The sequence below is a fragment of the Arachis duranensis genome, chromosome 7 (genome assembly GCF_000817695.3).
Source record: "Arachis duranensis cultivar V14167 chromosome 7, aradu.V14167.gnm2.J7QH, whole genome shotgun sequence".
In the NCBI taxonomy this organism is placed as follows: domain Eukaryota; kingdom Viridiplantae; phylum Streptophyta; class Magnoliopsida; order Fabales; family Fabaceae; genus Arachis; species Arachis duranensis.
The window spans coordinates 3243247-3265479 of record NC_029778.3 but is presented as its reverse complement, the minus strand read 5'-3'; the positions used below and the strand labels follow the sequence as shown (position 1 = coordinate 3265479).

The 22233-nt window shown below is 33.1% G+C and overlaps 5 protein-coding genes across 5 annotated transcripts; 3 read left to right on the top strand and 2 right to left on the bottom strand.

Annotated features, from left to right (window-relative positions):
- Positions 1-5572: 5572 nt before the first annotated feature.
- On the top strand, positions 5573-9180 carry LOC107496539 (uncharacterized). Its single transcript, XM_016117824.3, has 7 exons — positions 5573-5992; positions 6712-6852; positions 6947-7312; positions 7534-7779; positions 8170-8262; positions 8419-8619; positions 8713-9180. The coding sequence occupies exons 1-7, from the start codon at positions 5663-5665 to the stop codon at positions 8926-8928; spliced, it is 1593 nt and encodes a 530-aa protein (XP_015973310.1). The 5' UTR covers positions 5573-5662; the 3' UTR covers positions 8929-9180.
- Positions 9181-9553: 373 nt separating this feature from the next.
- On the bottom strand, positions 9554-12185 carry LOC107496578 (taxadiene 5-alpha hydroxylase). Its single transcript, XM_016117879.3, has 4 exons — positions 11591-12185; positions 10914-11355; positions 10306-10493; positions 9554-10096 (listed from the first exon to the last, which is right to left on the bottom strand). The coding sequence occupies exons 1-4, from the start codon at positions 12080-12082 to the stop codon at positions 9791-9793; spliced, it is 1428 nt and encodes a 475-aa protein (XP_015973365.1). The 5' UTR covers positions 12083-12185; the 3' UTR covers positions 9554-9790.
- A 1583-nt stretch (positions 12186-13768) lies between these two features.
- LOC107496571 (protein FATTY ACID EXPORT 6) lies at positions 13769-16060 on the bottom strand. The gene is made up of 3 exons (XM_016117870.3): positions 15720-16060; positions 14686-14773; positions 13769-14177 (listed from the first exon to the last, which is right to left on the bottom strand). The coding sequence occupies exons 1-3, from the start codon at positions 15916-15918 to the stop codon at positions 14105-14107; spliced, it is 360 nt and encodes a 119-aa protein (XP_015973356.1). The 5' UTR covers positions 15919-16060; the 3' UTR covers positions 13769-14104.
- A 2551-nt stretch (positions 16061-18611) lies between these two features.
- On the top strand, positions 18612-19670 carry LOC107496403 (UPF0481 protein At3g47200-like). Its single transcript, XM_016117652.3, has one exon. It carries the CDS (start codon positions 18612-18614, stop codon positions 19668-19670), a length of 1059 nt encoding a protein of 352 aa, XP_015973138.3.
- Positions 19671-20924: 1254 nt separating this feature from the next.
- Positions 20925-22187, top strand: LOC107496402 (UPF0481 protein At3g47200-like). The gene has a single exon (XM_016117651.3). It carries the CDS (start codon positions 20925-20927, stop codon positions 22185-22187), a length of 1263 nt encoding a protein of 420 aa, XP_015973137.1.
- The last annotated feature ends 46 nt before the right edge of the window (positions 22188-22233 follow it).

Here is a 22233-nt window from a genome sequence, read left to right as displayed (position 1 = left end):
ATCATTGTGATAGTGATTATAATATTAAGAGATCAACTTTTATAATTTAATCTAAATTATTTTTTATCATAAAATTATTAAAAAGGACATTATAACGGTCGATATAATAGATCTCATTTATTAAATTATATATATAGATAGTGCATATAGAGATATAACTATTGAACCGATTCACTTTAAGAATTTCTAATGGTTATAATTACCGCATATTTGTCATAAGATATTCTCAAGATGAATATAGTAATAGAGTTTCCTTTGACATGCGGCTGTCATAGTAATTAACAATGTATTTATTATACTTTGATTCCGGACACCTAATACCCTAGAGTGCTGCTAGTTGAATGGATATTTGGTATGATTTAAATACTTGTAGAATTAATTATTAGTCAATAAGAAATTCGTCAACTCTTAGTAAAGAGTTTGAACTCTATGATTATAATAACTAAGATGAGTAAAACCTTGGCTAAGGAGATTAAATGAATGAAGAAATGAGTTTTTTAAGTCATTTACAGTTTATTATAATAATGATAACAAGTTAAAATTTGACAATTAAATCATACTCTAAGGGTTAACCAAGAGTAGGAAAGATGGAAGAAATTATACTTTGTTCTTCTAAGGTTCTTAGTAAAAATATATTATTTCATACTATCGAGTCGTTAAGGAGTGTTACTAGACGCCAATCTTGATTAGTAAATTTAGTATGATTAATTTACTACCCGCTTAGTATTGAACCTATAGGGTTACACACTAACGAGTGTTCTAATCTTTGTTGTAGAATTATCTAATTATTATTTTGATTTGATCAAATAAATAATTATATTAATTCAAATAGAATATTATTGTATTTTTTACTAGCACCAAGAATATAATAATAGTATGATAATTGAGAATATTAAATGAGATTTGAGAATAATTAGTTAATCTACTTCTAAACTTGAATTTTAAATTTAGATATTTAGATCTGATCTATATATTATTATTGGAATAAAGTTTAAATACAAAATAAATATTTAAGATTAGTTTTTTTTCTTCTGCTGTGAGTTATAAACATATAGTGATCCTTCACGGGAGTGGATCTTCTCCAATGAGAAAAAACTGGTTACTATCCGTGTTTGATCTCATCCTTTATTATTCTCTCTTTCCTATTTATTTTTTGCCTCACTTATAAAATTAAAGGTGAGAGATCACACTTTATTCTCTCTAAGTGTTAAAAAAACTGGAGAGGATCCATTTCTATGATCTCTAATTTGGGGTGGCAGTGGGGTTGGTAGGGGCGGGTTTTTGTCCTACCCAACCCCGCTCCGCCGTCCTGTTACTCATATACTACCCGCCTCATCACTACCCATGGGTAGTAAATTATAGAACCCGAACCCGCTCCTGCGGATATCCGTCCCACCCCTACATGTCCCTATAAAAATTAAATATTTTAATTTTTACTTATTCATATATAAATTAAGACAAAAATTTAAAATTCATAGATAAATTAAAATACAAATATAAAATTCATACAATGTCATTAACTAAAATAACTTGAAATTAAAAAAAAATATTGTTAGATCACTACAAATTTAACACCATAATAAAGAAATTACAATATCAGATATAAAAGGATCTTCAACCCTTATTCTTGATCACTTTCAACATCTTCATCAACATTAAAAATTTGCTAATCAAGATTTAAAACTGAAAATCAAAAGAGATAACAATTAACAAATTAATTGGTACTATGTAAAAAAATTAGGCAATTCACTGGTATAAGCCAAGGGAGGAAAATTTACACCAGTCAGCCAAAACCAAAACTAGTTCATGAATCAACCAAGACACAATTCTAGTTCGAATTACCCTAATTCGAACTTCACTCTCAATGTAATTCGAATCACACTGATTCGAATTATAGACACGCGCACACACCCACTAATTCGAATCAACCTGATTCGAATTACAGAGATACACTAATTCGAATCAGGCTAATTCGAATTACACACATGCGCAATCCAAAATATAATTCAGGTTTAGTGATATATTTGACTGCTGAGTTTGATTATTTGTGTTTGTTGAATTTGATTATGTTCAAGTTCAGTGCTATATTTGACTAATGTATTTGATTATAAATTGAATTTGATTATACATGTTACCAAATTTGATTATACTCAAGTTAGGTGCTATATTTAATTCCCGAGTTTGATTATACGTGTTTGCTGAGTCAGCAAACTCAGTAAACACGTATAATCAAATGACGATTTTACCACTACTGCCACCCCTACTCTAATGCACTTGAGCACAAGATCATTACTTTATAGTTACTTTGTTTTCACAAATGACGGTTTTACCATTCAACAACTACCACAGATCAATTGACGATTGTTATTGTGATCCATGTGTATGAAAAAGGCTTGATCAATGATTATTTAAATTTTTAATCGAGGCTTTCTTTTATATAAAATCAAACTAAATTAAAATTCAATCATCACATCATTTTGTATATAATTTTACACCAAGTGTGTGACAATAATATATTTTTTTTAGTTGGCTGAGTAGGTATTCAATTTCACTATTCGAACAGGTGTTAAAAATTCGAATTTTATCGTATATACAATATATTTATCAATAATAAATTTTTAAATAAAATTTAGATATTGATAAATCAATTTTTAATTTATTAAATAAAAAATAATATCTCTAATTATTGATGTAGACATAATTATTAATTGGGTTTATTTTTTATATTAAAAACTTGGTGTATTTTACTTTTATATACTATACTTAAATGTAGGACAATTTGTAAATGAAAATAAGACTGATTTGGTATAAAAAAAACAGATAATAAAATAAAAAAAATGAATATTAAATTAAATTTAAAATTTTTCAATGTTTAAATAGATCTGTTCGATTTACTTTAAAATTGATGGTTTATCAGTAGCTAAAAGAAGGGGGTTGAATCTTAGCCCATTTTTTTGTTTAGTAGCACTTGCTGTCTTTTAGAACACTTGAGGAGATATTTTTGTTTCTGTCTCGTACCTAGTCAAGAGACTTTTTCTTTTTGTCTCGTAACCAGTCAGGAGATATTTTTCAGTTTTGTCTCTTATGCAACAGAATCAGAAATGGAGTAGAAGAGAGAGAAAATTACACCAAGATGTATCATGGTTCAGCTGCTAAGTGCAATGCAGCATACATCTAGTCTCCATCACAACAATGATGGAATTTCACTATAATCATGATTACATACACCAATTCTCCCTAGAAACTACCCTTCCTATCTGGGACAAGTCCAGAATCTAACTCCAAAACTGAACTTGACTTGGTAACTCACAAAGCTTTCAACTACTAAGTACTAACCCAACTTGTAAGGGGATTTTCACAGAATCATGAGACACAACACATATGTACAAAATGATCTCTAAGGACATATATGGCTTTTTCTTTTAATTTTGTGTACTCTGCCTTTTTCCGCTCTATGACTTTTTCTTGCAAACCTCACAGTTTATCTTTTTTCATGAGACTCAAGACAGACAAAATTAAATAGAAAAATACAAAATAAAGAATATTGAAGGAGAAGAACTTTTGTTAGCTTAGGTAGCTATGAGAACACTGTGCTTTCACTCTTATCCTTACTTCAAGTCCTGACTGTTCTCCCTTATTTATAGAAGGAAAAGCCTCCACGGTTGAAACTGTTGGTCCAAGTTAATCTTCTTCTTCTTCATGCAAAAATCGGTTCAGCCAAAGAGAGAGAGAGTAGAGATAACCGAATGTAAAACCCAATATGCAATTACCTCTGTGTCTTTCCTTGTTACCGAACCTCATCAATCCGAGACTTCCATCTTGACTTGCACTCCAAGAAAGATTTCTAGCCCTTGATGTGTTCTTGATGATGATAGCTCCATCTGCTCTAACTTCTACCTCTTCTATCACGTAGCTACTGTAGCTACCTCCTGTGGTGGTTGATTAAAAGCAGAAACGAGCCATGCCTCCAAGGATCTTCTTCTTCTGACCGAATGGATCTTCTTCCATTTTCGGGTATAGAAGGCTTGAGCTTACTTCACCACATCTTGCCTTTAGTGGTAAAGATCTCAACCACACCATACTTCAGATTTTCTTTTTCTTAATGCCATCATCACAATGGTTCTTTACTTGTGCCTAGCTTCATCACTTCTTTCTCTGATGGCTTGTTTCTTTATTTTTCTTTCCTCTTGCTTTGAGTGGCGTGGATCATCATTAAGTTGCCATCAAATTAATTTCTCTTTCTCTTTCATAGTTCCAATGTCTGCATTAACTCCTCTAAATAAAAATTTGAATTCTACCAAGTAAAGGATTGTGGAATCCGTTGAAAACATGCAGCAGTTTAAAGAAAATGGATCATGTTAAATGAGTAAAGAAAAATATTGTGCCCCAATTCCTTTTCTTTGATTTCGGACCAAACTAGTGGATCTTTTCTTTAAAGTTGATTTGGACTAATAACTAAATTTGGCCCAACAAGAATAATAACAATTTAGCCACAATATTTAACATTTTTTATAACCAAGGCTGATTCTCTTTCAACATCTTGGGCTTGCTATTTTTTAACCCAATAGCAAAATCTGCACAGTAAAATTATTTAATTAACACATATGAACCAAAATTAAATTAATAATTTTGCAATTAATCATATTAATAATGTTTAATTATCACTAATTTAATTTAGAGTTTTCAAAACTCATCAAAAATAATATTGTATTATTAAAAAACAAAATTACACCATTTGATTCTAATGCCATTAATTAAAAAAAATGAATTTGTCTTATGCCGTATTTTAAAAATATTATTGGTATAGTAAAATTAGTCACTAAATTTAACTATAAATATATTTATATAAATATATGTATAGTTTAATTTATTTTTAATGTATATTTATATTCTAATATATATTTTATATTAGTGACTAATTTTAATGGTTAATTTTAATATATACGCAGCATAATCGCCATATTTTTGTATGATACTAAAATTTCAAAATGACCAATATATTCATCATATTCTCTTTTCGATCTCATAAGAAAAAAAAAGAGTAAATAACAATTAGATCTTTTAAGATTTTGACTTTAGACAAGTTAGTCCTTAAAGAAAAAAAAAATAGCATTTATCAACTAAAATTTAACGGTAATGCTTATATGTACTATTAATTACTCTAACGTGTCTATCTATGAAAGATAGTCACGTAAATAATAATTTTTGGAGCAAAACTTTATTTGTTTTGATAGGATTTGTGATAAATAAAGAGTAGTTGATAAAAAATATATAAAAATTTAAAAGATAATAAATATTTTACGGTCTAAAACTACATTGTATTCATATTCATATGATAATAATAAGATATGCACAATTATAAATACATGAACAATTTTATTTTGTGTCGCACTATTTATTAACAGAAAAATATACATATTCCCTGTTTGCTATATTAAAAAATCTAATTGATATTTAAAAAAAAATAATTATTCCAAAATCAATCTCTTCAAAGATGAGAAAAATATTTTTGCCCAATAATAATAATGAAGTGAAAAAATATCTTAAGGGTGATTGAATAATGAACATAAGAGCTAAGCAAATAATTGGATGGTTGGGTCCGAAACCAAAATAAGCAAAACGAAGAGAGAGCAGTTCCACATTCACACTCTTCCTTCTTGCCATGTCCATGGCTTCCTCGAACAAAACGTTATTGCTCAGCACCTTCTTCCTTCTCATCATCATAACGGCTCACCAAGTTTCGACCTTGAAATACCCATTTCACCCTCGGGACCTTCTCCCTCTGCTCCCAAAGCAACTCTCTTGGCCGATCCTCAACTCTCTCCACAGTGCGGTCGACCTTCTTCCGGTCTTCGTCGGCGCCGCCTCTAACTCCTCCTCACCGGATAACTCAGTCGAGTGGAAAGGTGCTTGCTTTTATGAGAACAAGGCTTGGATGGTGTTCCATAACAATAGTCAAACCCAGTATGGCGGTGGCACCCTTCACTTAAAGGTCCCTTTTTTATTTTTATTTTTTCTATGTATTATTAGCTTTTGTTTTAGTTTAACTCCTTCATGTGAATTTCAAGTTTTGGCAATCTAGGCAGATGGTATTTCTTAGAGAGAGACAGAGAGAATGAAAATCTTGAATTTGAGATTTTAAGATAGGTCTTATTGTAAAAATTGTAGTTTACTAGTTGAATTAGATCGATGAATTAAGCAACCTTGTTTTTGCTGACGTTATGAAATCTTAGTATTGACTGGCATATAAGATAAGCATTAAGTAGAAATTGATCATAATTTTTTAGCTATTTTGTATTTTCCCCCATTTAGTTGGAAAAGTATAAAGATAATCCTGTGGGATTTTGGTGTGCCTGAGAGTATTTTCAATTTTCAACATATTAGGGTGCCTAAATGAGGAGAGGGTAACAGACCTATTATGGAGTTTTGCTTCAGATACAAGTTTGTGTTTGAGTAGTTTTTGTTAGAATTTGATTGGAAGGATTGACATTTGGAAGGTTTAGAAATTTTCCTTTGGTGGTCATCTAGATTAGATTGCATCAAAAGAGAATGAGGCGACTGGATTTTCCGCAAATCATTATTTTGATAAGTCATTATTACTGTATGCAGTTCTATGTTTATATTCCTATCACCTTCCAATTTTACCCATGCAAACTTGTCTTTGGTCTTAGAAGGAAGCTGACTTATTGCTGTATCTATATGCTTATCTAGGTTAGCGAAGCTCATAGTTGGACATGCTTAGATCTTTATATATTTGCTACCCCGTATCGAGTAACATGGGATTATTATTTCCTTTCACGGGAGCATACACTCGAGTTCAGCGAGTGGGAAGGCAAAGCTGAGTATGAGTATGTAAGTGGCCATCACTCCTCTTTACACTATCATTGAGTGCGGTGTTGAAACACGTGATTTGGTTTTAGAGATACTAACTCTCTTTGTCAACTAGGTGAAAAATCATGGGGTATCAATTTTTCTTATGAAGGCTGGGATGTTGGGAACACTTGAAGCACTATGGGAGGTCTTTCCTTTATTTACAAATACTGGATGGGGTGAGAACTCCAATATCAACTTTTTGAAGAAGCATATGGGAGCTTCTTTCGAAGCACGTCCTGAGCCGTGGGTTACAAATGTCACCGCTGACGATATCCACTCTGGTGATTTCCTTGCTGTTTCAAAGATCCGAGGTCGTTGGGGTGCTTTTGAGTCTCTAGAGAAGTGGGTTAGTGGAGCGTATGCTGGACACACTGCCGTTTGCTTAAGGGATTCCGATGGAAAGCTTTGGATTGGGGAATCAGGACATGAAAATGAAGAGGTAAAATATTTAAGTTGCATTATCAGTTTACATATTATTTGTTATATATTGTTGTTATTTCTTGATAATTCCATGACTTTCCTTTTATACTAATCCTTCGCAATTTGAAATATTTCTTGAGACCTGTATATATAGCTTTGAGTATTTTTTTTATCTTCAAAGAACATTTTGCATTAACCATGTCTTCAACAGAGTAGTTAAGCCTACATTCTCAATTGCAGGGAGAAGATATAATTGCTTTGATTCCATGGGATGAGTGGTGGGAATTTGAGCTGAATGAAGATGACTCCAATCCCCATATTGCACTTCTTCCTTTGCATCCTGATGTTCGTGCCAAATTTAATGAGACTGCTGCCTGGGAGTATGCAAGAAGCATGGAAGGAAAACCATATGGTTACCACAACATGATCTTCAGTTGGATAGACACTTTAACCGGAAACTATCCGCCTCCTATAGATGCTAATGTGGTATTAATGAAATCGTCAATTCTTATTAAATTGTGTTAGATTGCATGCAACCTTGAGTCCTTTCCCCCTAAATTTGAAGCCTTATCTTTTCCGACAGACAGAGAATCATCATATATAACATTGATTTTTGCAGAAATTTGGCATGAGCTTTGACACAAATTATACAGATAATATAATTTTTTTTCTTCAAGTACTGTATCATCAGCTCATATGTGTCTTATTGTAATTGCTTGTCTGCTACCTAAAAAGGTCTTTGCTTAATTCCAAAAACAAACAAAAAGTGAAGGATAAATTTACAAAATGTAAACTATGTCTCATATTTGTTTTAGCTACATGCTACAAATCTTACAATTTTCATGAATGAGTCTTTTGTACTTTGTTCCTCTGCAGGTTGCTTGTGTTATGACAATTTGGAGTCAACTACAACCTGCGTATGCTGCAAATATGTGGAATGAAGCTTTGAACAAACGACTTGGCACTAAGGTATGCCTGTTTTAGCAGAAGATGCTTGTGATGTGATCTATTGTATATATTAGTACACAATGGTCATTTTGGATTCGTATGTATCAGTATATTCAAGATATTGTTAGGCACCTAATATGAAAAACTGAACTATGTAATATTTTGGTGTACTTACAGGGACTTGATCTTTCACAAGTTTTGGTCGAAGTTGAAAAGCGTGGATCATCTTTTGAACAATTGCTGACGATTCCGGAGCAGGATGACTGGGTCTACAGTGATGGGAAGTCAACTTCTTGCATTGCTTTTATACTTGAAATGTACAAAGCGGCTGGATTGTTCAACCCAATTGCTAGTTCTGTTCAAGTGACAGAGTTTACAGTGAGTTTGTCTATGAAGTTAGAAAAACTTCTTTGTAGTAGTTTCTTGACCAAGTACACGTGGACTTACTTTTTTTTTATGCAATTAATGCAGATAAAAGATGCATACATTCTGAATTTCTTCGAGAACAACTCTAGTCGATTGCCGAATTGGTGCAATGATGGAGACACTGTGAAGCTTCCATATTGTCAGATCAAAGGAAAGTACCGAATGGAACTTCCGGGATACAACAGCATGGAACCGTATCCTCATATGAATGAAAGGTGCCCATCTCTTCCCACAAAGTACTACAGACCTGAAAACTGCTAGGAGTCATCACTCATCATCTCCACTCCATGGGATGATTCTTTCACCAGATTTTTTTGCCTCTTAGATTTGGATCATTTAGGACATACCAGATGAATTATTGATATTGGTTGTAAACATATGTTGAAATAAGATGTTATCAACAGTTCAACATTGTAGATGTTCTTGTATCAGAAAGTTCATGTATCATGGATTATGATTATCTTTATAGTTTGTAGCTAAATTTGAACATGTAAATATATACAAGATTGCCTTCGTATCATGCAAAATTTATTTAAATGTCTATATCAGATACAAAACCTATCCCAAGTCTTGCAACATTTTCTCCACTCCATGATTGATTTAGCTACATTTTTAGTTGTCTAGTTGGAAATGGTTGGATTGTGAGCTGTGAAAAATGGCACATAACTTAGATGTCTAGTTGACATTGGTTCTTTTCCCGTTTATCCATTTCTTCCCATTTAAACAAACGCAAAATATGGTTAAATTTCATTTTATTCTCTTAAAAATGTAGTTTTAACTTAACCACATCAGAAAAGTGGAAAAAAAATTCTTCTTAAAAATGCATAATTAATCATTCAAATGATTGAGTGAAAAATTGGTTTATTATGAACTACTCGTTGATCAATTCTAACCAATTAAGTATTATTATTGTTATATATGGTTGTTTGCCAAATTAATAGGGAATATCAGAAAGGATCATTAATTGTAAACCGACCCTACATCCTCTTACTCTTCACCTCAGCATTTATTTGAAAAAAGTACAAAATCATATGAAAAAGCCAGCTTGAGTTTAATTTATGTGGTAACCTGCCAACAATGGCTTATTTATGGTACTACAGTTCTTGACATGAAGGTTTAGTTTTTAAGGAAGATTTTTCCTTGGCCAAATCTCAATTGGAAGCCCTTGAGTTGGAACTGGCATTGGATCTCTACTGAAGTTATCGTCTGCACATAATTTCCAACTGAAGCTTGTAACAAGATAATGGATTGAAACAAGAGTTTCAATCCTGGCCAACTCATATCCTGGACATATTCTTGATCCCCCACCAAATGCAATGAAGCAGTATGGAGGAATAGACAATTGGTCTTCAAATCTACTTGGATCAAACTTTGTTGGCTCTGGGAATATGCTATTGTCCATTTGAGTCATTGCTGTAACCCAGAAGATCTATAAACATGAGAAGTTATAGAAAGATTTTTAGTCACTGACATGATTGAATAACTAATAATATAACGAAGTTCATTGATAACTGTCACCCTTAAGATTAGTTGGATGCAGTTTCTCCCAATGGTAAATCTAAATCTTTATTAAGGGAACTTTGAAATTGCACATTTGTGTTAGAAAGTTTATGTCTGAGTGGTGATTGTTTATCTTACCTGCCACCCTTTGGGAATAATGTATCCATCATATTCAATATCTGTCACTGCCTTTCTGAAGCCACCAAAGATGGGAGGAAACATCCTAAGAGTTTCCAATGCTACTCTCCATGTGTACTTCATCTTTGCAAGGTCTTCCCAAGTTAGAGGCTCTCCTGATTGCTTGCTTTTTGCTATCTCTTCTTGTTCTGCAAGCACATACCCAAATACATACATGTCTTATACTAGTTTGAGTGAAGTACCAAAATATCCTCCGAAAGAGAACTTTGCCAGCGAAACAACCTGTTAAAAAATGAATATTCATCTGATATACCCAAAAGATTAGCTCTATTTGACAAAATCACTCAATCGTACGTCAGACTACTTTTGGTTGGTGGAAATGCTTACATGCCATCTGGTTATTCACAACAATGTAAGCAATTCTGTCAACTGAAATCTAGGATTGAGTGAATATGTCAAAGGAAGCTAACCTTTTGGATATTATCGGATGAATATTCAATCCTCCATTGATTATTTTGTCAGTGAAGCAATCTTTCAAAGACTATTTCAGCAGAAATATGCCCCCCTTTTATGTTACACACAGAATTATCTATTAATCATATTCATACCTTGAAGAACTGCTGCAAAAATTGCAGGTTCATTAGCTAAGAGTCTGATAAGGAAAGTAATTAGAACAGATGAAGTGTCATATCCAGCAACCATGACAAGCATGCTATTATGAATGATCTCCTTCTCAGTGATAACCTGTTCATCACCAGCACTTTGTATGCCAATTAAGCAAGTGATCAAATCTTGGTGAGTAGAGGCTTGATTTCGCTCAAGTTCAACCCTTTTTCTGTCCACAATCTGCTTCAGCATCTTCTGGATCCTTGCACTTGCTCTGAGGCTGCGATTGTAGCGTGTGAACGGCAAGTTAATAGGAATTGACCACATTCCTTTGATCATTGTATGGAAAGAACCCAGGAAATTATCTCTTTGCTTTCCAGGCTCAAGACCAAACAAAAGAGAGCAAATTATGTTGAATGTGAGTGTCTTCATCAGAGGTAACACCTACCAAAATAAACAAAAAACAAAAGGTTAGACAATATTTTCTTCCAACATTGATTTGCCTCCTACAATCTGCTAGAAAAGAAGGAACACTGTAAACTTGCTTTTTGTTAGGATTTGAATGTCTCTTCTTTTCCCTCTCTACATGACATGATTAGAATACTTAGGTTGCATGATTGTACAACTTGTTTTTTCTTAGACACTATTCTGTTTAGCTTTTCATAGTCACATCACATACCTTAACATTCTGTTTTCCCTTCCAATGCATCTCAAGGTGCCTCCTAACTTCTCCATCAATCTTCCCCACATACAGCTTCAAGGATTCTGGCTTGAGGAACGACATGAGCGCGCTTCTGACTCGCTTATGATCTTTGCCATGAAGTTCAAGTATGTTTCGATCTCCCAAGATCATCTTAACGGACTGTGTTTGCTGGTTAGCAATTGTGCCTCCATTGTTAGAGAATATGAACTTGTTTGCAGCCTGTCCATAAATCAAAACAGTTGGTGTTCCAAACAAGTTTAGCTTAGAAACAGGACCATACTTTCTGATCCTTTGTTCAATCCATTTCTCTGCATTGTTTGAACGCATAGCTCTAAGAAGGCCAAGGCTTTGACCAATGATGGGTATTCCAAGTGAACCAGGTGGGACCCTTTTGGATGGCTTTCTTCTTCTGATCAAAAGAAGAAGAACTGGGATTAGTAAGAAGAGAGTAGCAAGGAGAACACTCATGGTTTCTTGGATTCTAAAGATTCCTAGCAGTGTTTTCTGTTTCAGTGATGCTTTTTATAAAAAAAAATAAACTACTCTGAGTTTCCAAATAAATATGGTTTTGGCAGCTGCAGCCGGCTGTGTACACCTTCTATTGAATTTTTTATCTTTCAAATGATTGAAACTCTAGTAGTTAATTAATTCTAATCCAATAATGTTTTGACACATGGTATGATCGAGTTAATGCTCAATTTGACCTCTGAAATTTAAGGTCAGACTTAAATTGACCCTTAAAATTACAATTGACTCAATTAGGCCCCCAAAATTTATAATAGTAACTCACGTTAACTCTTGAACTGATTTTCATAAATGACGTGTTGATTTTGTACGTTAACTTGTTAATATTTGGACTTCTCACCTAAATTCCATGTGACTAATACTAGACCTCCTAAAAACTTTATTGGCTTCCCAATATCCTCACGAAGATATAATAACAAGTTCAATTTGAAAAATTTGCAGCTCTGGAAGCAGCAATCAAGCTTCTAGAGCTCTAATAAATATTGATCACATAGAATCTGGGTGAAGAATCCAAATCACAAGAAGTTAATGTACCAAATCAACACGTCATTAATGGAGATTAGTTTAAAGGTTAATGTGAGTTGCAATTATAAATTTCGGAGTCAAATTGAGTATTAACTCTATTGATATATGTTTGGCAGTTTGGCTTCTAAATATATGGTTACTTGCTATTTTATTATACAGGTAATCATCACAACATTGCTGGTTTTTTTTTTTTTTCTTCCGTCTCTTTTCTCTAATTTTCAACTTTCAAATCAGTGCTCAAGAATGCTCAGATGTCAAAATTTCATTTATTATAGAGTATGGGTGTTAGAACATAGATAAGAACTGTGAAGAGCATATGTGTATGTAAGTAGGCAAGTTCTTCAAAGGTAAAGGTTTCTTGTGCAGTTGTGCCTACACTATTTTGTTGTTAGCTTTGTTCTCTTTATATTTGAGAGTGATCATCATCTATAACAGTTTACAAATATTTAAGTACCTAAAAGATCAAATTGTTGCTGTGTAGAAAGTAATTCTTGTCCATTTGACAATGTAGGTGGTGTGAGAAAAGAATTAGATACTAAAAGTATTATTATTCATGTAGTATAAGATTTAGTAGTAAGGATTTGTTTGGTTCATTGATTGTGGGTGAAATTAAGGAAAAAAGATTTACAAATAACTTCTATTATAAAATATAAGTTAAAATATCACTTTTGTCTCAAATATTTATTTGAGACAGAGATAATACTTTATAATAATAAAATACTAAAATCTACTATATTTTCGCTCAGAAAACTCAACTACTAAAAATTCCACCATATTTTTGTCAAAACCAGGCTGAGGATGTAAGTCTAGTGGTATCGAACTGTGGCTTCAAGCGTTAGGCATATTGGTTTTTTATTTCTCCCCATTTTATCTTTTTTTTTTTTGGGACTTGTACTTGGAGTAGGCCTGGAAACCTTTTTCTCATGAGCGTAAGTTTTTTAGAAGCATCATCGGCATGATTTAGTTAATAAGTAATAGACTTATAGTCCCTGAAAGTCACTAGTTTGTTGGTAAGATCAGCACCCCAAGTATGACTTAACAGAATAACTCAGTTCATGATTTAATCGAATTTAACTACGTAATACATCTCAGATGACAGGTAGATTCAAGCCAAACCAGGAAGAATTTTATTCCCCAGAGTATGGACAAATGAATATTTAGACAGTAGCCAAATAACAAATGTTAATACATTTCATTTGCAATTTCATCAATTTAGTCAATCATGCAATAAACAAGGTGCTTGCCAAGTGTGGTGTGGTGATATGGTCTCATACTCTCATGTATATTTAGACAACGGAAACAAGTACTTTCAGTTCCATACAATGAAATCACCAAGTATACAAGTACAATGATATAGTTCAGTCATCTGAGAATGTATGCAGGTCGTCCAAACATATCTTGATTCTAGGAAGAAAACATTTGGATATATCATTTTATTGTTTACTCTGCCTTGGCAGAGAGATGGTTGCCACCAGTTGCTAGTTTGAAGAAATAAAAGAGGGTCATAAGAGCACTGCAACAAGAAAAGAAAGGCAGAATGTCTTAATTCCATACACAAGCAATTCAATGTTGCAGCTTGGAATGCAATCAATGAACATTCATAGGCAGTAGTTTATAAATAATAAACAGCCTAACCTAAATTGCCCCAAGTCAATAATATCAACTAAAATTTAAAGATCAAATTATAAAAGTAAAATAATCCACCGCCAGCATAAATGTTCAGTGAGACACCATTAACAATGTTTAATGCAAAATAGTGCTTGGTGACAGCTGGAGCAATTGGACAAAATATAAGGGTAATATATAGTTTTACTATAATCACCAATGAGATGCTAAAACAAATTATCTTGAAAAAATGGGATGGGGAAGCCTTCATTTTCTAGAAAAATAAAAGGTTCAGAGAAAATAACTAGCTTTGCGGGTTTGCATTAATTTCATCATATAATCACAAGTTGACAACTCCAGTGAGAATAAATATGTTTGGCGTATGAGGATGAGAATTAATCCATTATCTTAATTACCTAAGTCCTGCTACAAGACCAGCAGGCATAATCTTGGATGTTTCCATGTATCGCTGTCCCATGACCCATGTTAGTGCGACTGCGGTAACTGAGAACAAAAAAGGAGAGATTATTTCACAAATATTTACCATAGTTAATGCAGCGTGAATGGCATGTAAGATGAATATTCATGATTAATTTTTGGATGCATAGATATGAACAATGCATTTCATTTAGTTCTATTCTGCCAAAGTTTCTGCATGCACTTATTATTATTTGGTAGGGCTAATGACAATCGTTGCTGATTGTTGCTCGTATGGAGAATGCTTTTACATTCAAATGTCTGCATTATTATTAGAGATATAACCATTCATGTTGCTTCCTCCTATCAGCTTAAACTTTTGGGATGAGTGGTTTCATGATATGGTATCAGAGCTTTATGTCCAAAAGGTCCTCCTTAAGCTTTTTCATTTGGATCTTAACAGACATAGCAGCAATCCTAGAGCACTCACTCAGCTCTCTTTATATGAAAAATTTATTTCTAAAGAATCCTTCTCTTTTCTTCCAGTGAATAGTAACAAACAAATTTAACAGAAAAAAACATGTTCTTTCAATTTGTAAGCATTCTAAACCTAAAACAATTTTCAATATACAATTTTACTTTCAGAACAATATCTTCGTTCACTTTACTAACGAGGATAAATGCATTCATACAGATCTCTCATCTCTTTATTATGTATCACCTATTTCACTCTCTCCCTCTTAGAAAATCCTACTAAACTAGTAAGCTTCTGATTAGTTAAATTAGAAGCTATAAGCTACTTAAAATCTTAAAAACCAAAAACAGAATCAATTTACTACTTTTAATTTGATTAAATTGATCATTATTATTACTCTTAAGCAGATTCAAATCTTCCAAATCCTAAACTGAATCACACAAACGGAACAGCTAAATCACGATTTCTAAACATACGACTAATTTGAAAGTCAACAATGAAAATAATACAAAATCTGAGTAAAACAGAAGCAGCTGAAGGATGAGAAAGAGCTATTACTTGTTTCGATAAACAAAGCGAGGTAAGAGTTCTTGCGCTTGTTGAAGGCATTGAGACTGAGATAACCGGCGAAGATGAGAACCAAGCCGGAGCCAACGCCTCCGCCGAGAGAAGCCAGGCTTCCTCTCCTGATGAAAGCGAAGAGTCCACCGCCTACCAGAATCAAACCGTACGGAATCGTGAAGCAGAAATCGTGCATTTTGTATTATTTTTTCTCGGAAAATGAAATTTTCCCGGAGAATTCAGATGTTTCGAATCGGAGAAACGAGAGAGAGAGAAAAGAAAAGAAATGTTAGCTCAGATCGCAAGGAAGACCGGAAGAGTGTGTAAAAATCTGAAGAACTGTGAGCTAAGTGGCGCGTGGATTGCACAAGTCAATACTAATACAGAATGGGAATTTTACTTTGCGTTTCCGTATTTGCCCCTTGACTATTGAGTAATTTCGAAATTGTCCTTTTTGGTTTGTTGGGTCAAAGTCAACCTATTTCTTTCTTTTGAATTGGTTAACTTAAAACTTAAAAGGGAAAGTGTGGCAAATGCTACTTCTTCCATGCATGTTCTACTCATGTTTGAGGAGTAAAATAGTCCATGAATCCAAACCATACAAATCAATCTGACGGTTGAGATTAAATATTTTATTTCATTTTTCTAAATAAAATGCAGTTAGAGCATGCAGCAACATTATTTCAAGAACCTTTGGTGAACTACTATATCTGTGGTAGTGTAATTAAATTTAATATTTTAGACAACTTTTTAATATTGGATTTAAAATCATTTTTTTTATGTAATACTCTCTTCGTCACAAAATAGTTATATGAATTAAAAAGATAATTGAAAATACCTTAATTTTAAATAAATTTAAATAGGTATATGAAATTATGGTTATTAATTATTTAACCCTTACATATACGTACATTCTCCTTTTTTATTTGGCGGATGCTCCCATAAACACGCGTAAAATATCTTTTTGTAAAGACATTTACATGTCACATTATTATTGGGCGCGTATTAATAAATCGGTTATTTTTAAATTTTTTAATAAACCCGAATAAAACCAATCTTTTTATAACAATAACAATAAATCCAATTATTATAAGATTCGGTCGAACCTAATTGTATTTTAAAATTTTTAAAGATTTAAATCAAGTATATATTTCTCTTTTTATAAAAAATTTAAAGATGATTCGGTTCAGATTGTATAAATCTATCGAATCGAATCATATCTAATAATTATAATGTAGACAATTAGATTTATTGTTATTACTATAATAAACCGGTTTTATTTTGGTTTATTAAAAAACAAACTATTAACCGGTTTAATAAAAACGTCCAATAATAACATGTTACATATAAATATCTTTAAAAAAAAAATATTTTTAGTGTCTTTATCAAAGTAATTTCTTTTTATTTATTCTCTCTCTTTTTAATAGTGTTAATAAAGAGAATTATATATCATTAAATATTTGTGTAAAACCATTTGGTGAAATTGTGTTATGTACTCTCACAATTGCGCATTTTTACTTCCATCACAAAATGAATTCGAACAATCTTCACTGCAAATTTATCCTTGGACCACTAAAATGTAATGGAATTGCTTGAATAAACAATTGGTACCTAGACAAAAACTAAATTAAAGAACTAATTCTTTACCTAGCTTCTATACGGTAATATTCGCTTTTTTCATGCCAGCCTCACGTTTTATTTTTTTTTTTGTCATTTTTATATATTTACCAGTTTCCTTCTTCATTCCTTCCTTATCTAATTTAATATCTTCACCAATCATTTTAAAGTAACATATTTTCATCATCCACATTGCATTGCACATTAATATCATTACCGTTCCCTTGCATATTTCAACATATACCAGGTAAACAATACGATGGGAACACTTATGTTCTCCTCTCAATCTATTATCTAATAATTAACCTCTCACGTGTATATGCATGTTACTATTTTTAGTCTTAGTCTTATGTATGTCATGGAGCTATAATTTATCAACATATAATATGATACAATCTATATATATTATATATTTATATACCTATATAATAATATATACTAATAGGCTTCATATAAATAATCGTATTTCGTTATTGTTGTAGACAAGATAGGCCAATTAATGTTAAGTGTTTACTTTGTCTGAGAACATACCTTTTTTTTTTGTTGTAGACAGAATATACCTTTTTCTTTTCCTTCTCGTTTTTTCTATCGAAGAGTGCTAGGGCCAACAAGTTTTATGTTTTGTAACTATTAATTGGTTATTAATAGTGTTTTTAATGGTGTGAGATTATATATATTCAATAATAAAAAATTATTCATTTTTCTTTTGATGGTTAATTACTGGCCAAATTGTTAAATGTGCTGGCCCTAGACTTTTAGCTATCAAATTTTGTAACTTGTAGATAAAAGGTTCATGCATGGCTTCTATATATGAATATTGACTAATCAATTGAACATTGAATAATGTAATATATTAGGCTGTTATCATTTCTAATGGTTACGTTACGTTGTGTGATGCATGCATGTGGATAGATATATGGAGAATCATGTAGCTATAGCGGTTGAAGCAATGCTGAAAAACGCACAACCTTTGTTTACAACCGAAAGTTGCTGCATCTACAAGGTGCCCAGTCAAATCCGCCGATTAAATCCTCATTTTGGTCCTTGAGATCTACACGATTACTCATTTTGGTCCCCGAAATTCAAAATTACTTATACTGGTCCTCCAGATTTAAGTTTAGGCACCAATATGGTCCTTCAACTCTTTTCGGTGATGATTAGGCAAATGGAATGCTAAGATGACACCCTTTCTGTCACTCGGCTAGTTGATGTGACAAAGGTTGTATTGTTTTTATTGGCCCTCTTCATCACGGGAATTCCAAGCTGGTAATTATGGAATCTCACAAACAGGTTTATTGTCAACATTTCATTCAGAGATCGGAGGTAAGTTTAACCGACTTGGTGAGTTGCGTGCAACAGTTGGAACCTCAAATCCGTGCATGTTACTCTGAGAAGATCGATCTCACAGTGGATGAATTGGTGAAGGTGATATTCATAGACTGTTGTTTCCTAATTGAGCTTTTCCTCGGAGATGTGTGGATGAGAAATGATGTCATCCGTTCAAAATCTTGGATGGAAACTTGGGTAATGCAAGATTTGATATTACTTGAGAATCAGGTTCCTTTGTTTGTTTTTGAAAAGATATACAAACTAGCTTTTGCTTCACGCTTAAATAATGGTGCTGAATTCCCTTCATTTATGAGGCTTGCTTTTGGTATATTTAAAATTCACAACCACCAAGGAGTGTCACCACCTTCGGATGGTAGAACTATAGCACACTTCACTGATCTGGTTAGATACTTGCACTTGCCACCATCTCATAGAATACCTTCAAGGAACCATGTACCATTAGTTATTGGTCACAGTGCATCTGAGTTAGTTGAAGCAGGAGTCAAGTTCACAGTAAATAAACCATGGCACGGCATTGGCATACTAGACTTGGAATTTAAACATGGTATTCTTAAAATCCCGCATATTGTAGTAGATGATTTCACTGAAGTTTGGTTGAGGAACATTGTGGCTTTGGAGCAGTGCCACTATCCTAATGACCACTACGTTAGCTTCCTTACTCGACTTGTCAACAGAGACAAGGATGCGGATGTCCTCATCAAAGCTGGAATAATTCGGAGTACGATAAGTGGTAATGACACTTCAGTGGCTAAGCTAATCAACGATGTTGATAAAAATCTTTCAGTGTCAAATGTCAATGCTAATTATCTCAAAATTTGTGATGATTTGAAAGCTTACTACAAGCATCCTTGCCACACTAAAATGGCAACTCTCAGACGCGATTATTTTACCACTCCATGGAAGACAGCAGCTTCCATCGATGGAATTGGATTACTCCTTCTTACTTTTGTTCAGACTATATGTTCTATTCTCCAAGTTTAATAAGTAGTACTAAGTTCTTACTTTTGTATTCTTTCATTAATTTAAGATTGTAATATATGTTACTACTCTTTTGAATTTGTAATTTATATATATTATTGTTGTTGCATTTCATTTTAATTTGTGAATAATAATTAGATTTAGCTAGAAAGCAAAACAAAACACTACCAAAGTGATTGGAGAAACAAATAAACATGCGCGTTACTCGGAGAGATGAGATCAATCTCACAGCGGATGACTTTCGGGAAGGTGATATATATTGATATTCTTAATTGAGCTCTTCCTAGGAGCTGAGTGGACAAAGTATTATGTTTTCTTCTCAAAATATTACAACTTACAAGTCTCACATATTTTAAATATGAGGTCTCTAAATAGTTTATAAATGAAAATTTTTATCTCACAAATTAAATTTTAAAGTTAAAATTGATTCACTCAATCTCAAAATTAATATAACTTATAATTTAATAAATTATATTATGTATATATACACTAAAATTAGCTATAAATATATTGTTAGACTTAGATTTTGAACATGGTATTCTCATTCTAATATGACTATACCTTTGGTGAGTTGAAGATGATGACTATGGTCTATCTACAAATCAGGGAATGATTAGTGGCAAAGTTTTGACCTCCTTAATAACTTCTATCCCAAAATGAGTTCCAACAATCTTCACTGCAAATTTATCTGATCCATGGACCACCAAAATGCAAGGGAATAGCTTGAATAAACTATCGGTACCTAAACAAAAACTAAACTAAAGAACAAATTCTTTACTTCTATATGTGGTAGTTTTCTCTTTTTCATGTCAGCCTCACGGTTTTTTTTATTTTTGTTTTTGTCATTTCTATATATTTACCAGTTTCCTTCACTTTTCCCTTAACTAATTAATCACTATCTTCATCAATCATTTGAAAGTATCGTATTTTCATCATCCACATTGAAGTGAACACTAATATCACATTAACGCTTGTATATTTTCACATACCAATTACCAGGTAAACGACACAACGGAAACACATATTATTTATTTTATCAATTCATATATATATATATAGAGGTATGTATCTTGTGTTGGTAACAAAATGTGAGTTATAAACAGAATGCTTGCTCGTCTGAATATAGATATAGCTAGCTAAATTTGTCCATAACTTGTAGAGAAAAGGTTCATGCGTGCATGGCTTTCATTAATTATTATCATTTCTATAACCTTTCTTTCTGGTGGCGCTCATGCACGTACATATATATATAGATATATGGAGAATCATGTAGCTAAAGAGTTGGAAGCAATGCTGAAGGAGACACAACCTTCGTTTACAACCAAAAGCTGCTGCATCTACAAGGTGCCCCATGAAATCCGTCAATTTAAAGAAGATGCATACACCCCAGTACTTGTTTCTATTGGTCCTCTTCACCACGGGAATTCAAGACTGGTAACCATGGAAGGTCACAAACAGGTTTATTGCCAACACTTGGTTGAAAAATCGGAGGCAAGTTTGAGTGATTTGGTGAGTTGCGTGCAACAGTTGGAACCACAAATCCGTGCATGTTACTCTGAGAATATCGATCTTACAGCGGATGAGTTGGTAAAGGTGATATTCATAGACTGTTGTTTCATAATTGAGCTTTTCCTCAGAAGTTATGAGCACAAGACAGAGGATGATGATGTTATCCTCTCAAAAGTTTGGAAGAAGGTTCGAGTAATATTTGATTTGATATTACTTGAGAATCAAGTTCCTTTGTTTGTTCTTGAGAAAATATACAATCTAGCTTTTGCTTCTCGCTTAGATAGTGGTCGATTCCCTTCATTTATGCGGCTTGCTGCTGACATATATTTTTCACATTTCAACACACAAGGAGTGTTATTACCAGCAGCTGGTAGCAGTATAGCACACTTCACTGATCTGCTTAGATACTTCCACTTGCCACCATCTCATAGAATACCTTCAAGGAACTTTAGACCATTAGTTCTTGATCACCGTGCATCTGAGTTAGTTGAAGCAGGAGTGGAGTTCCAAGTAAATAAATCAAGTCATGGCATACTTGACTTGGAATTTGAACATGGTATTCTTAAAATCCCACACGTTATAGTGAATGATAGGACTGAAGTTTGGTTGAGGAACATTGTGGCTTTGGAGCAGTGTCATTATCCTCGTCATCACTACATCACTGACTACGTTCGCTTCCTTGCTCAACTTGTCAACACAAACAAGGATGCGGATGTCCTCATCAAAGCTCGAATAATTCAGAGCAATGTAAGTGGTCATGACACTTCAGTGGCTAAGCTATTCAGAGATGTTGATAAGAATATTATAGTGGTAAATCATAATGCCAATTATCTCCAAATTTGCAATGACTTGAATGCTTTTTACGAACATCCCTGCCGCACTAAAATAGCAACTCTGAGACGCGATTATTTCACCACTCCATGGAAGACAGCAGCTTCTATTGCTGGAATTGTATTGCTCCTTCTTACTGTTATTCAGACTGTATGTTCCATTCTCCAGCTTCATTCTTAAATAACCAGTACTAAGGCTACTACTATAGCCACATGCATTCACAATA

What these genes read in the sequence shown, in the direction of transcription:
- LOC107496539 (XM_016117824.3), top strand. Translation starts at nt 5,663, where the DNA reads ATGTCCATGGCTTCCTCGAACAAAACGTTATTGCTCAGCACCTTCTTC. An exon ending in CTCCTATAGATGCTAATGTG is followed by an intron (nt 7,780 to 8,169) that starts GTATTAATGAAA and finishes GTTCCTCTGCAG; the next exon opens with GTTGCTTGTGTTATGACAAT. An exon ending in ACAAACGACTTGGCACTAAG is followed by an intron (nt 8,263 to 8,418) that starts GTATGCCTGTTT and finishes GTGTACTTACAG; the next exon opens with GGACTTGATCTTTCACAAGT.
- LOC107496578 (XM_016117879.3), bottom strand. Translation starts at nt 12,082, where the DNA reads ATGAGTGTTCTCCTTGCTACTCTCTTCTTACTAATCCCAGTTCTTCTT. An exon ending in AGGGAAAACAGAATGTTAAG is followed by an intron (nt 11,356 to 11,590) that starts GTATGTGATGTG and finishes TTATTTTGGTAG; the next exon opens with GTGTTACCTCTGATGAAGAC. An exon ending in TTATTCCCAAAGGGTGGCAG is followed by an intron (nt 10,097 to 10,305) that starts GTAAGATAAACA and finishes TCATGTTTATAG; the next exon opens with ATCTTCTGGGTTACAGCAAT.
- LOC107496571 (XM_016117870.3), bottom strand. Translation starts at nt 15,918, where the DNA reads ATGCACGATTTCTGCTTCACGATTCCGTACGGTTTGATTCTGGTAGGC. An exon ending in CGCTTTGTTTATCGAAACAA is followed by an intron (nt 14,774 to 15,719) that starts GTAATAGCTCTT and finishes TTTTGTTCTCAG; the next exon opens with TTACCGCAGTCGCACTAACA. An exon ending in GGTCTTGTAGCAGGACTTAG is followed by an intron (nt 14,178 to 14,685) that starts GTAATTAAGATA and finishes TTCTTGTTGCAG; the next exon opens with TGCTCTTATGACCCTCTTTT.
- LOC107496403 (XM_016117652.3), top strand. Translation starts at nt 18,612, where the DNA reads ATGGAATCTCACAAACAGGTTTATTGTCAACATTTCATTCAGAGATCG.
- LOC107496402 (XM_016117651.3), top strand. Translation starts at nt 20,925, where the DNA reads ATGGAGAATCATGTAGCTAAAGAGTTGGAAGCAATGCTGAAGGAGACA.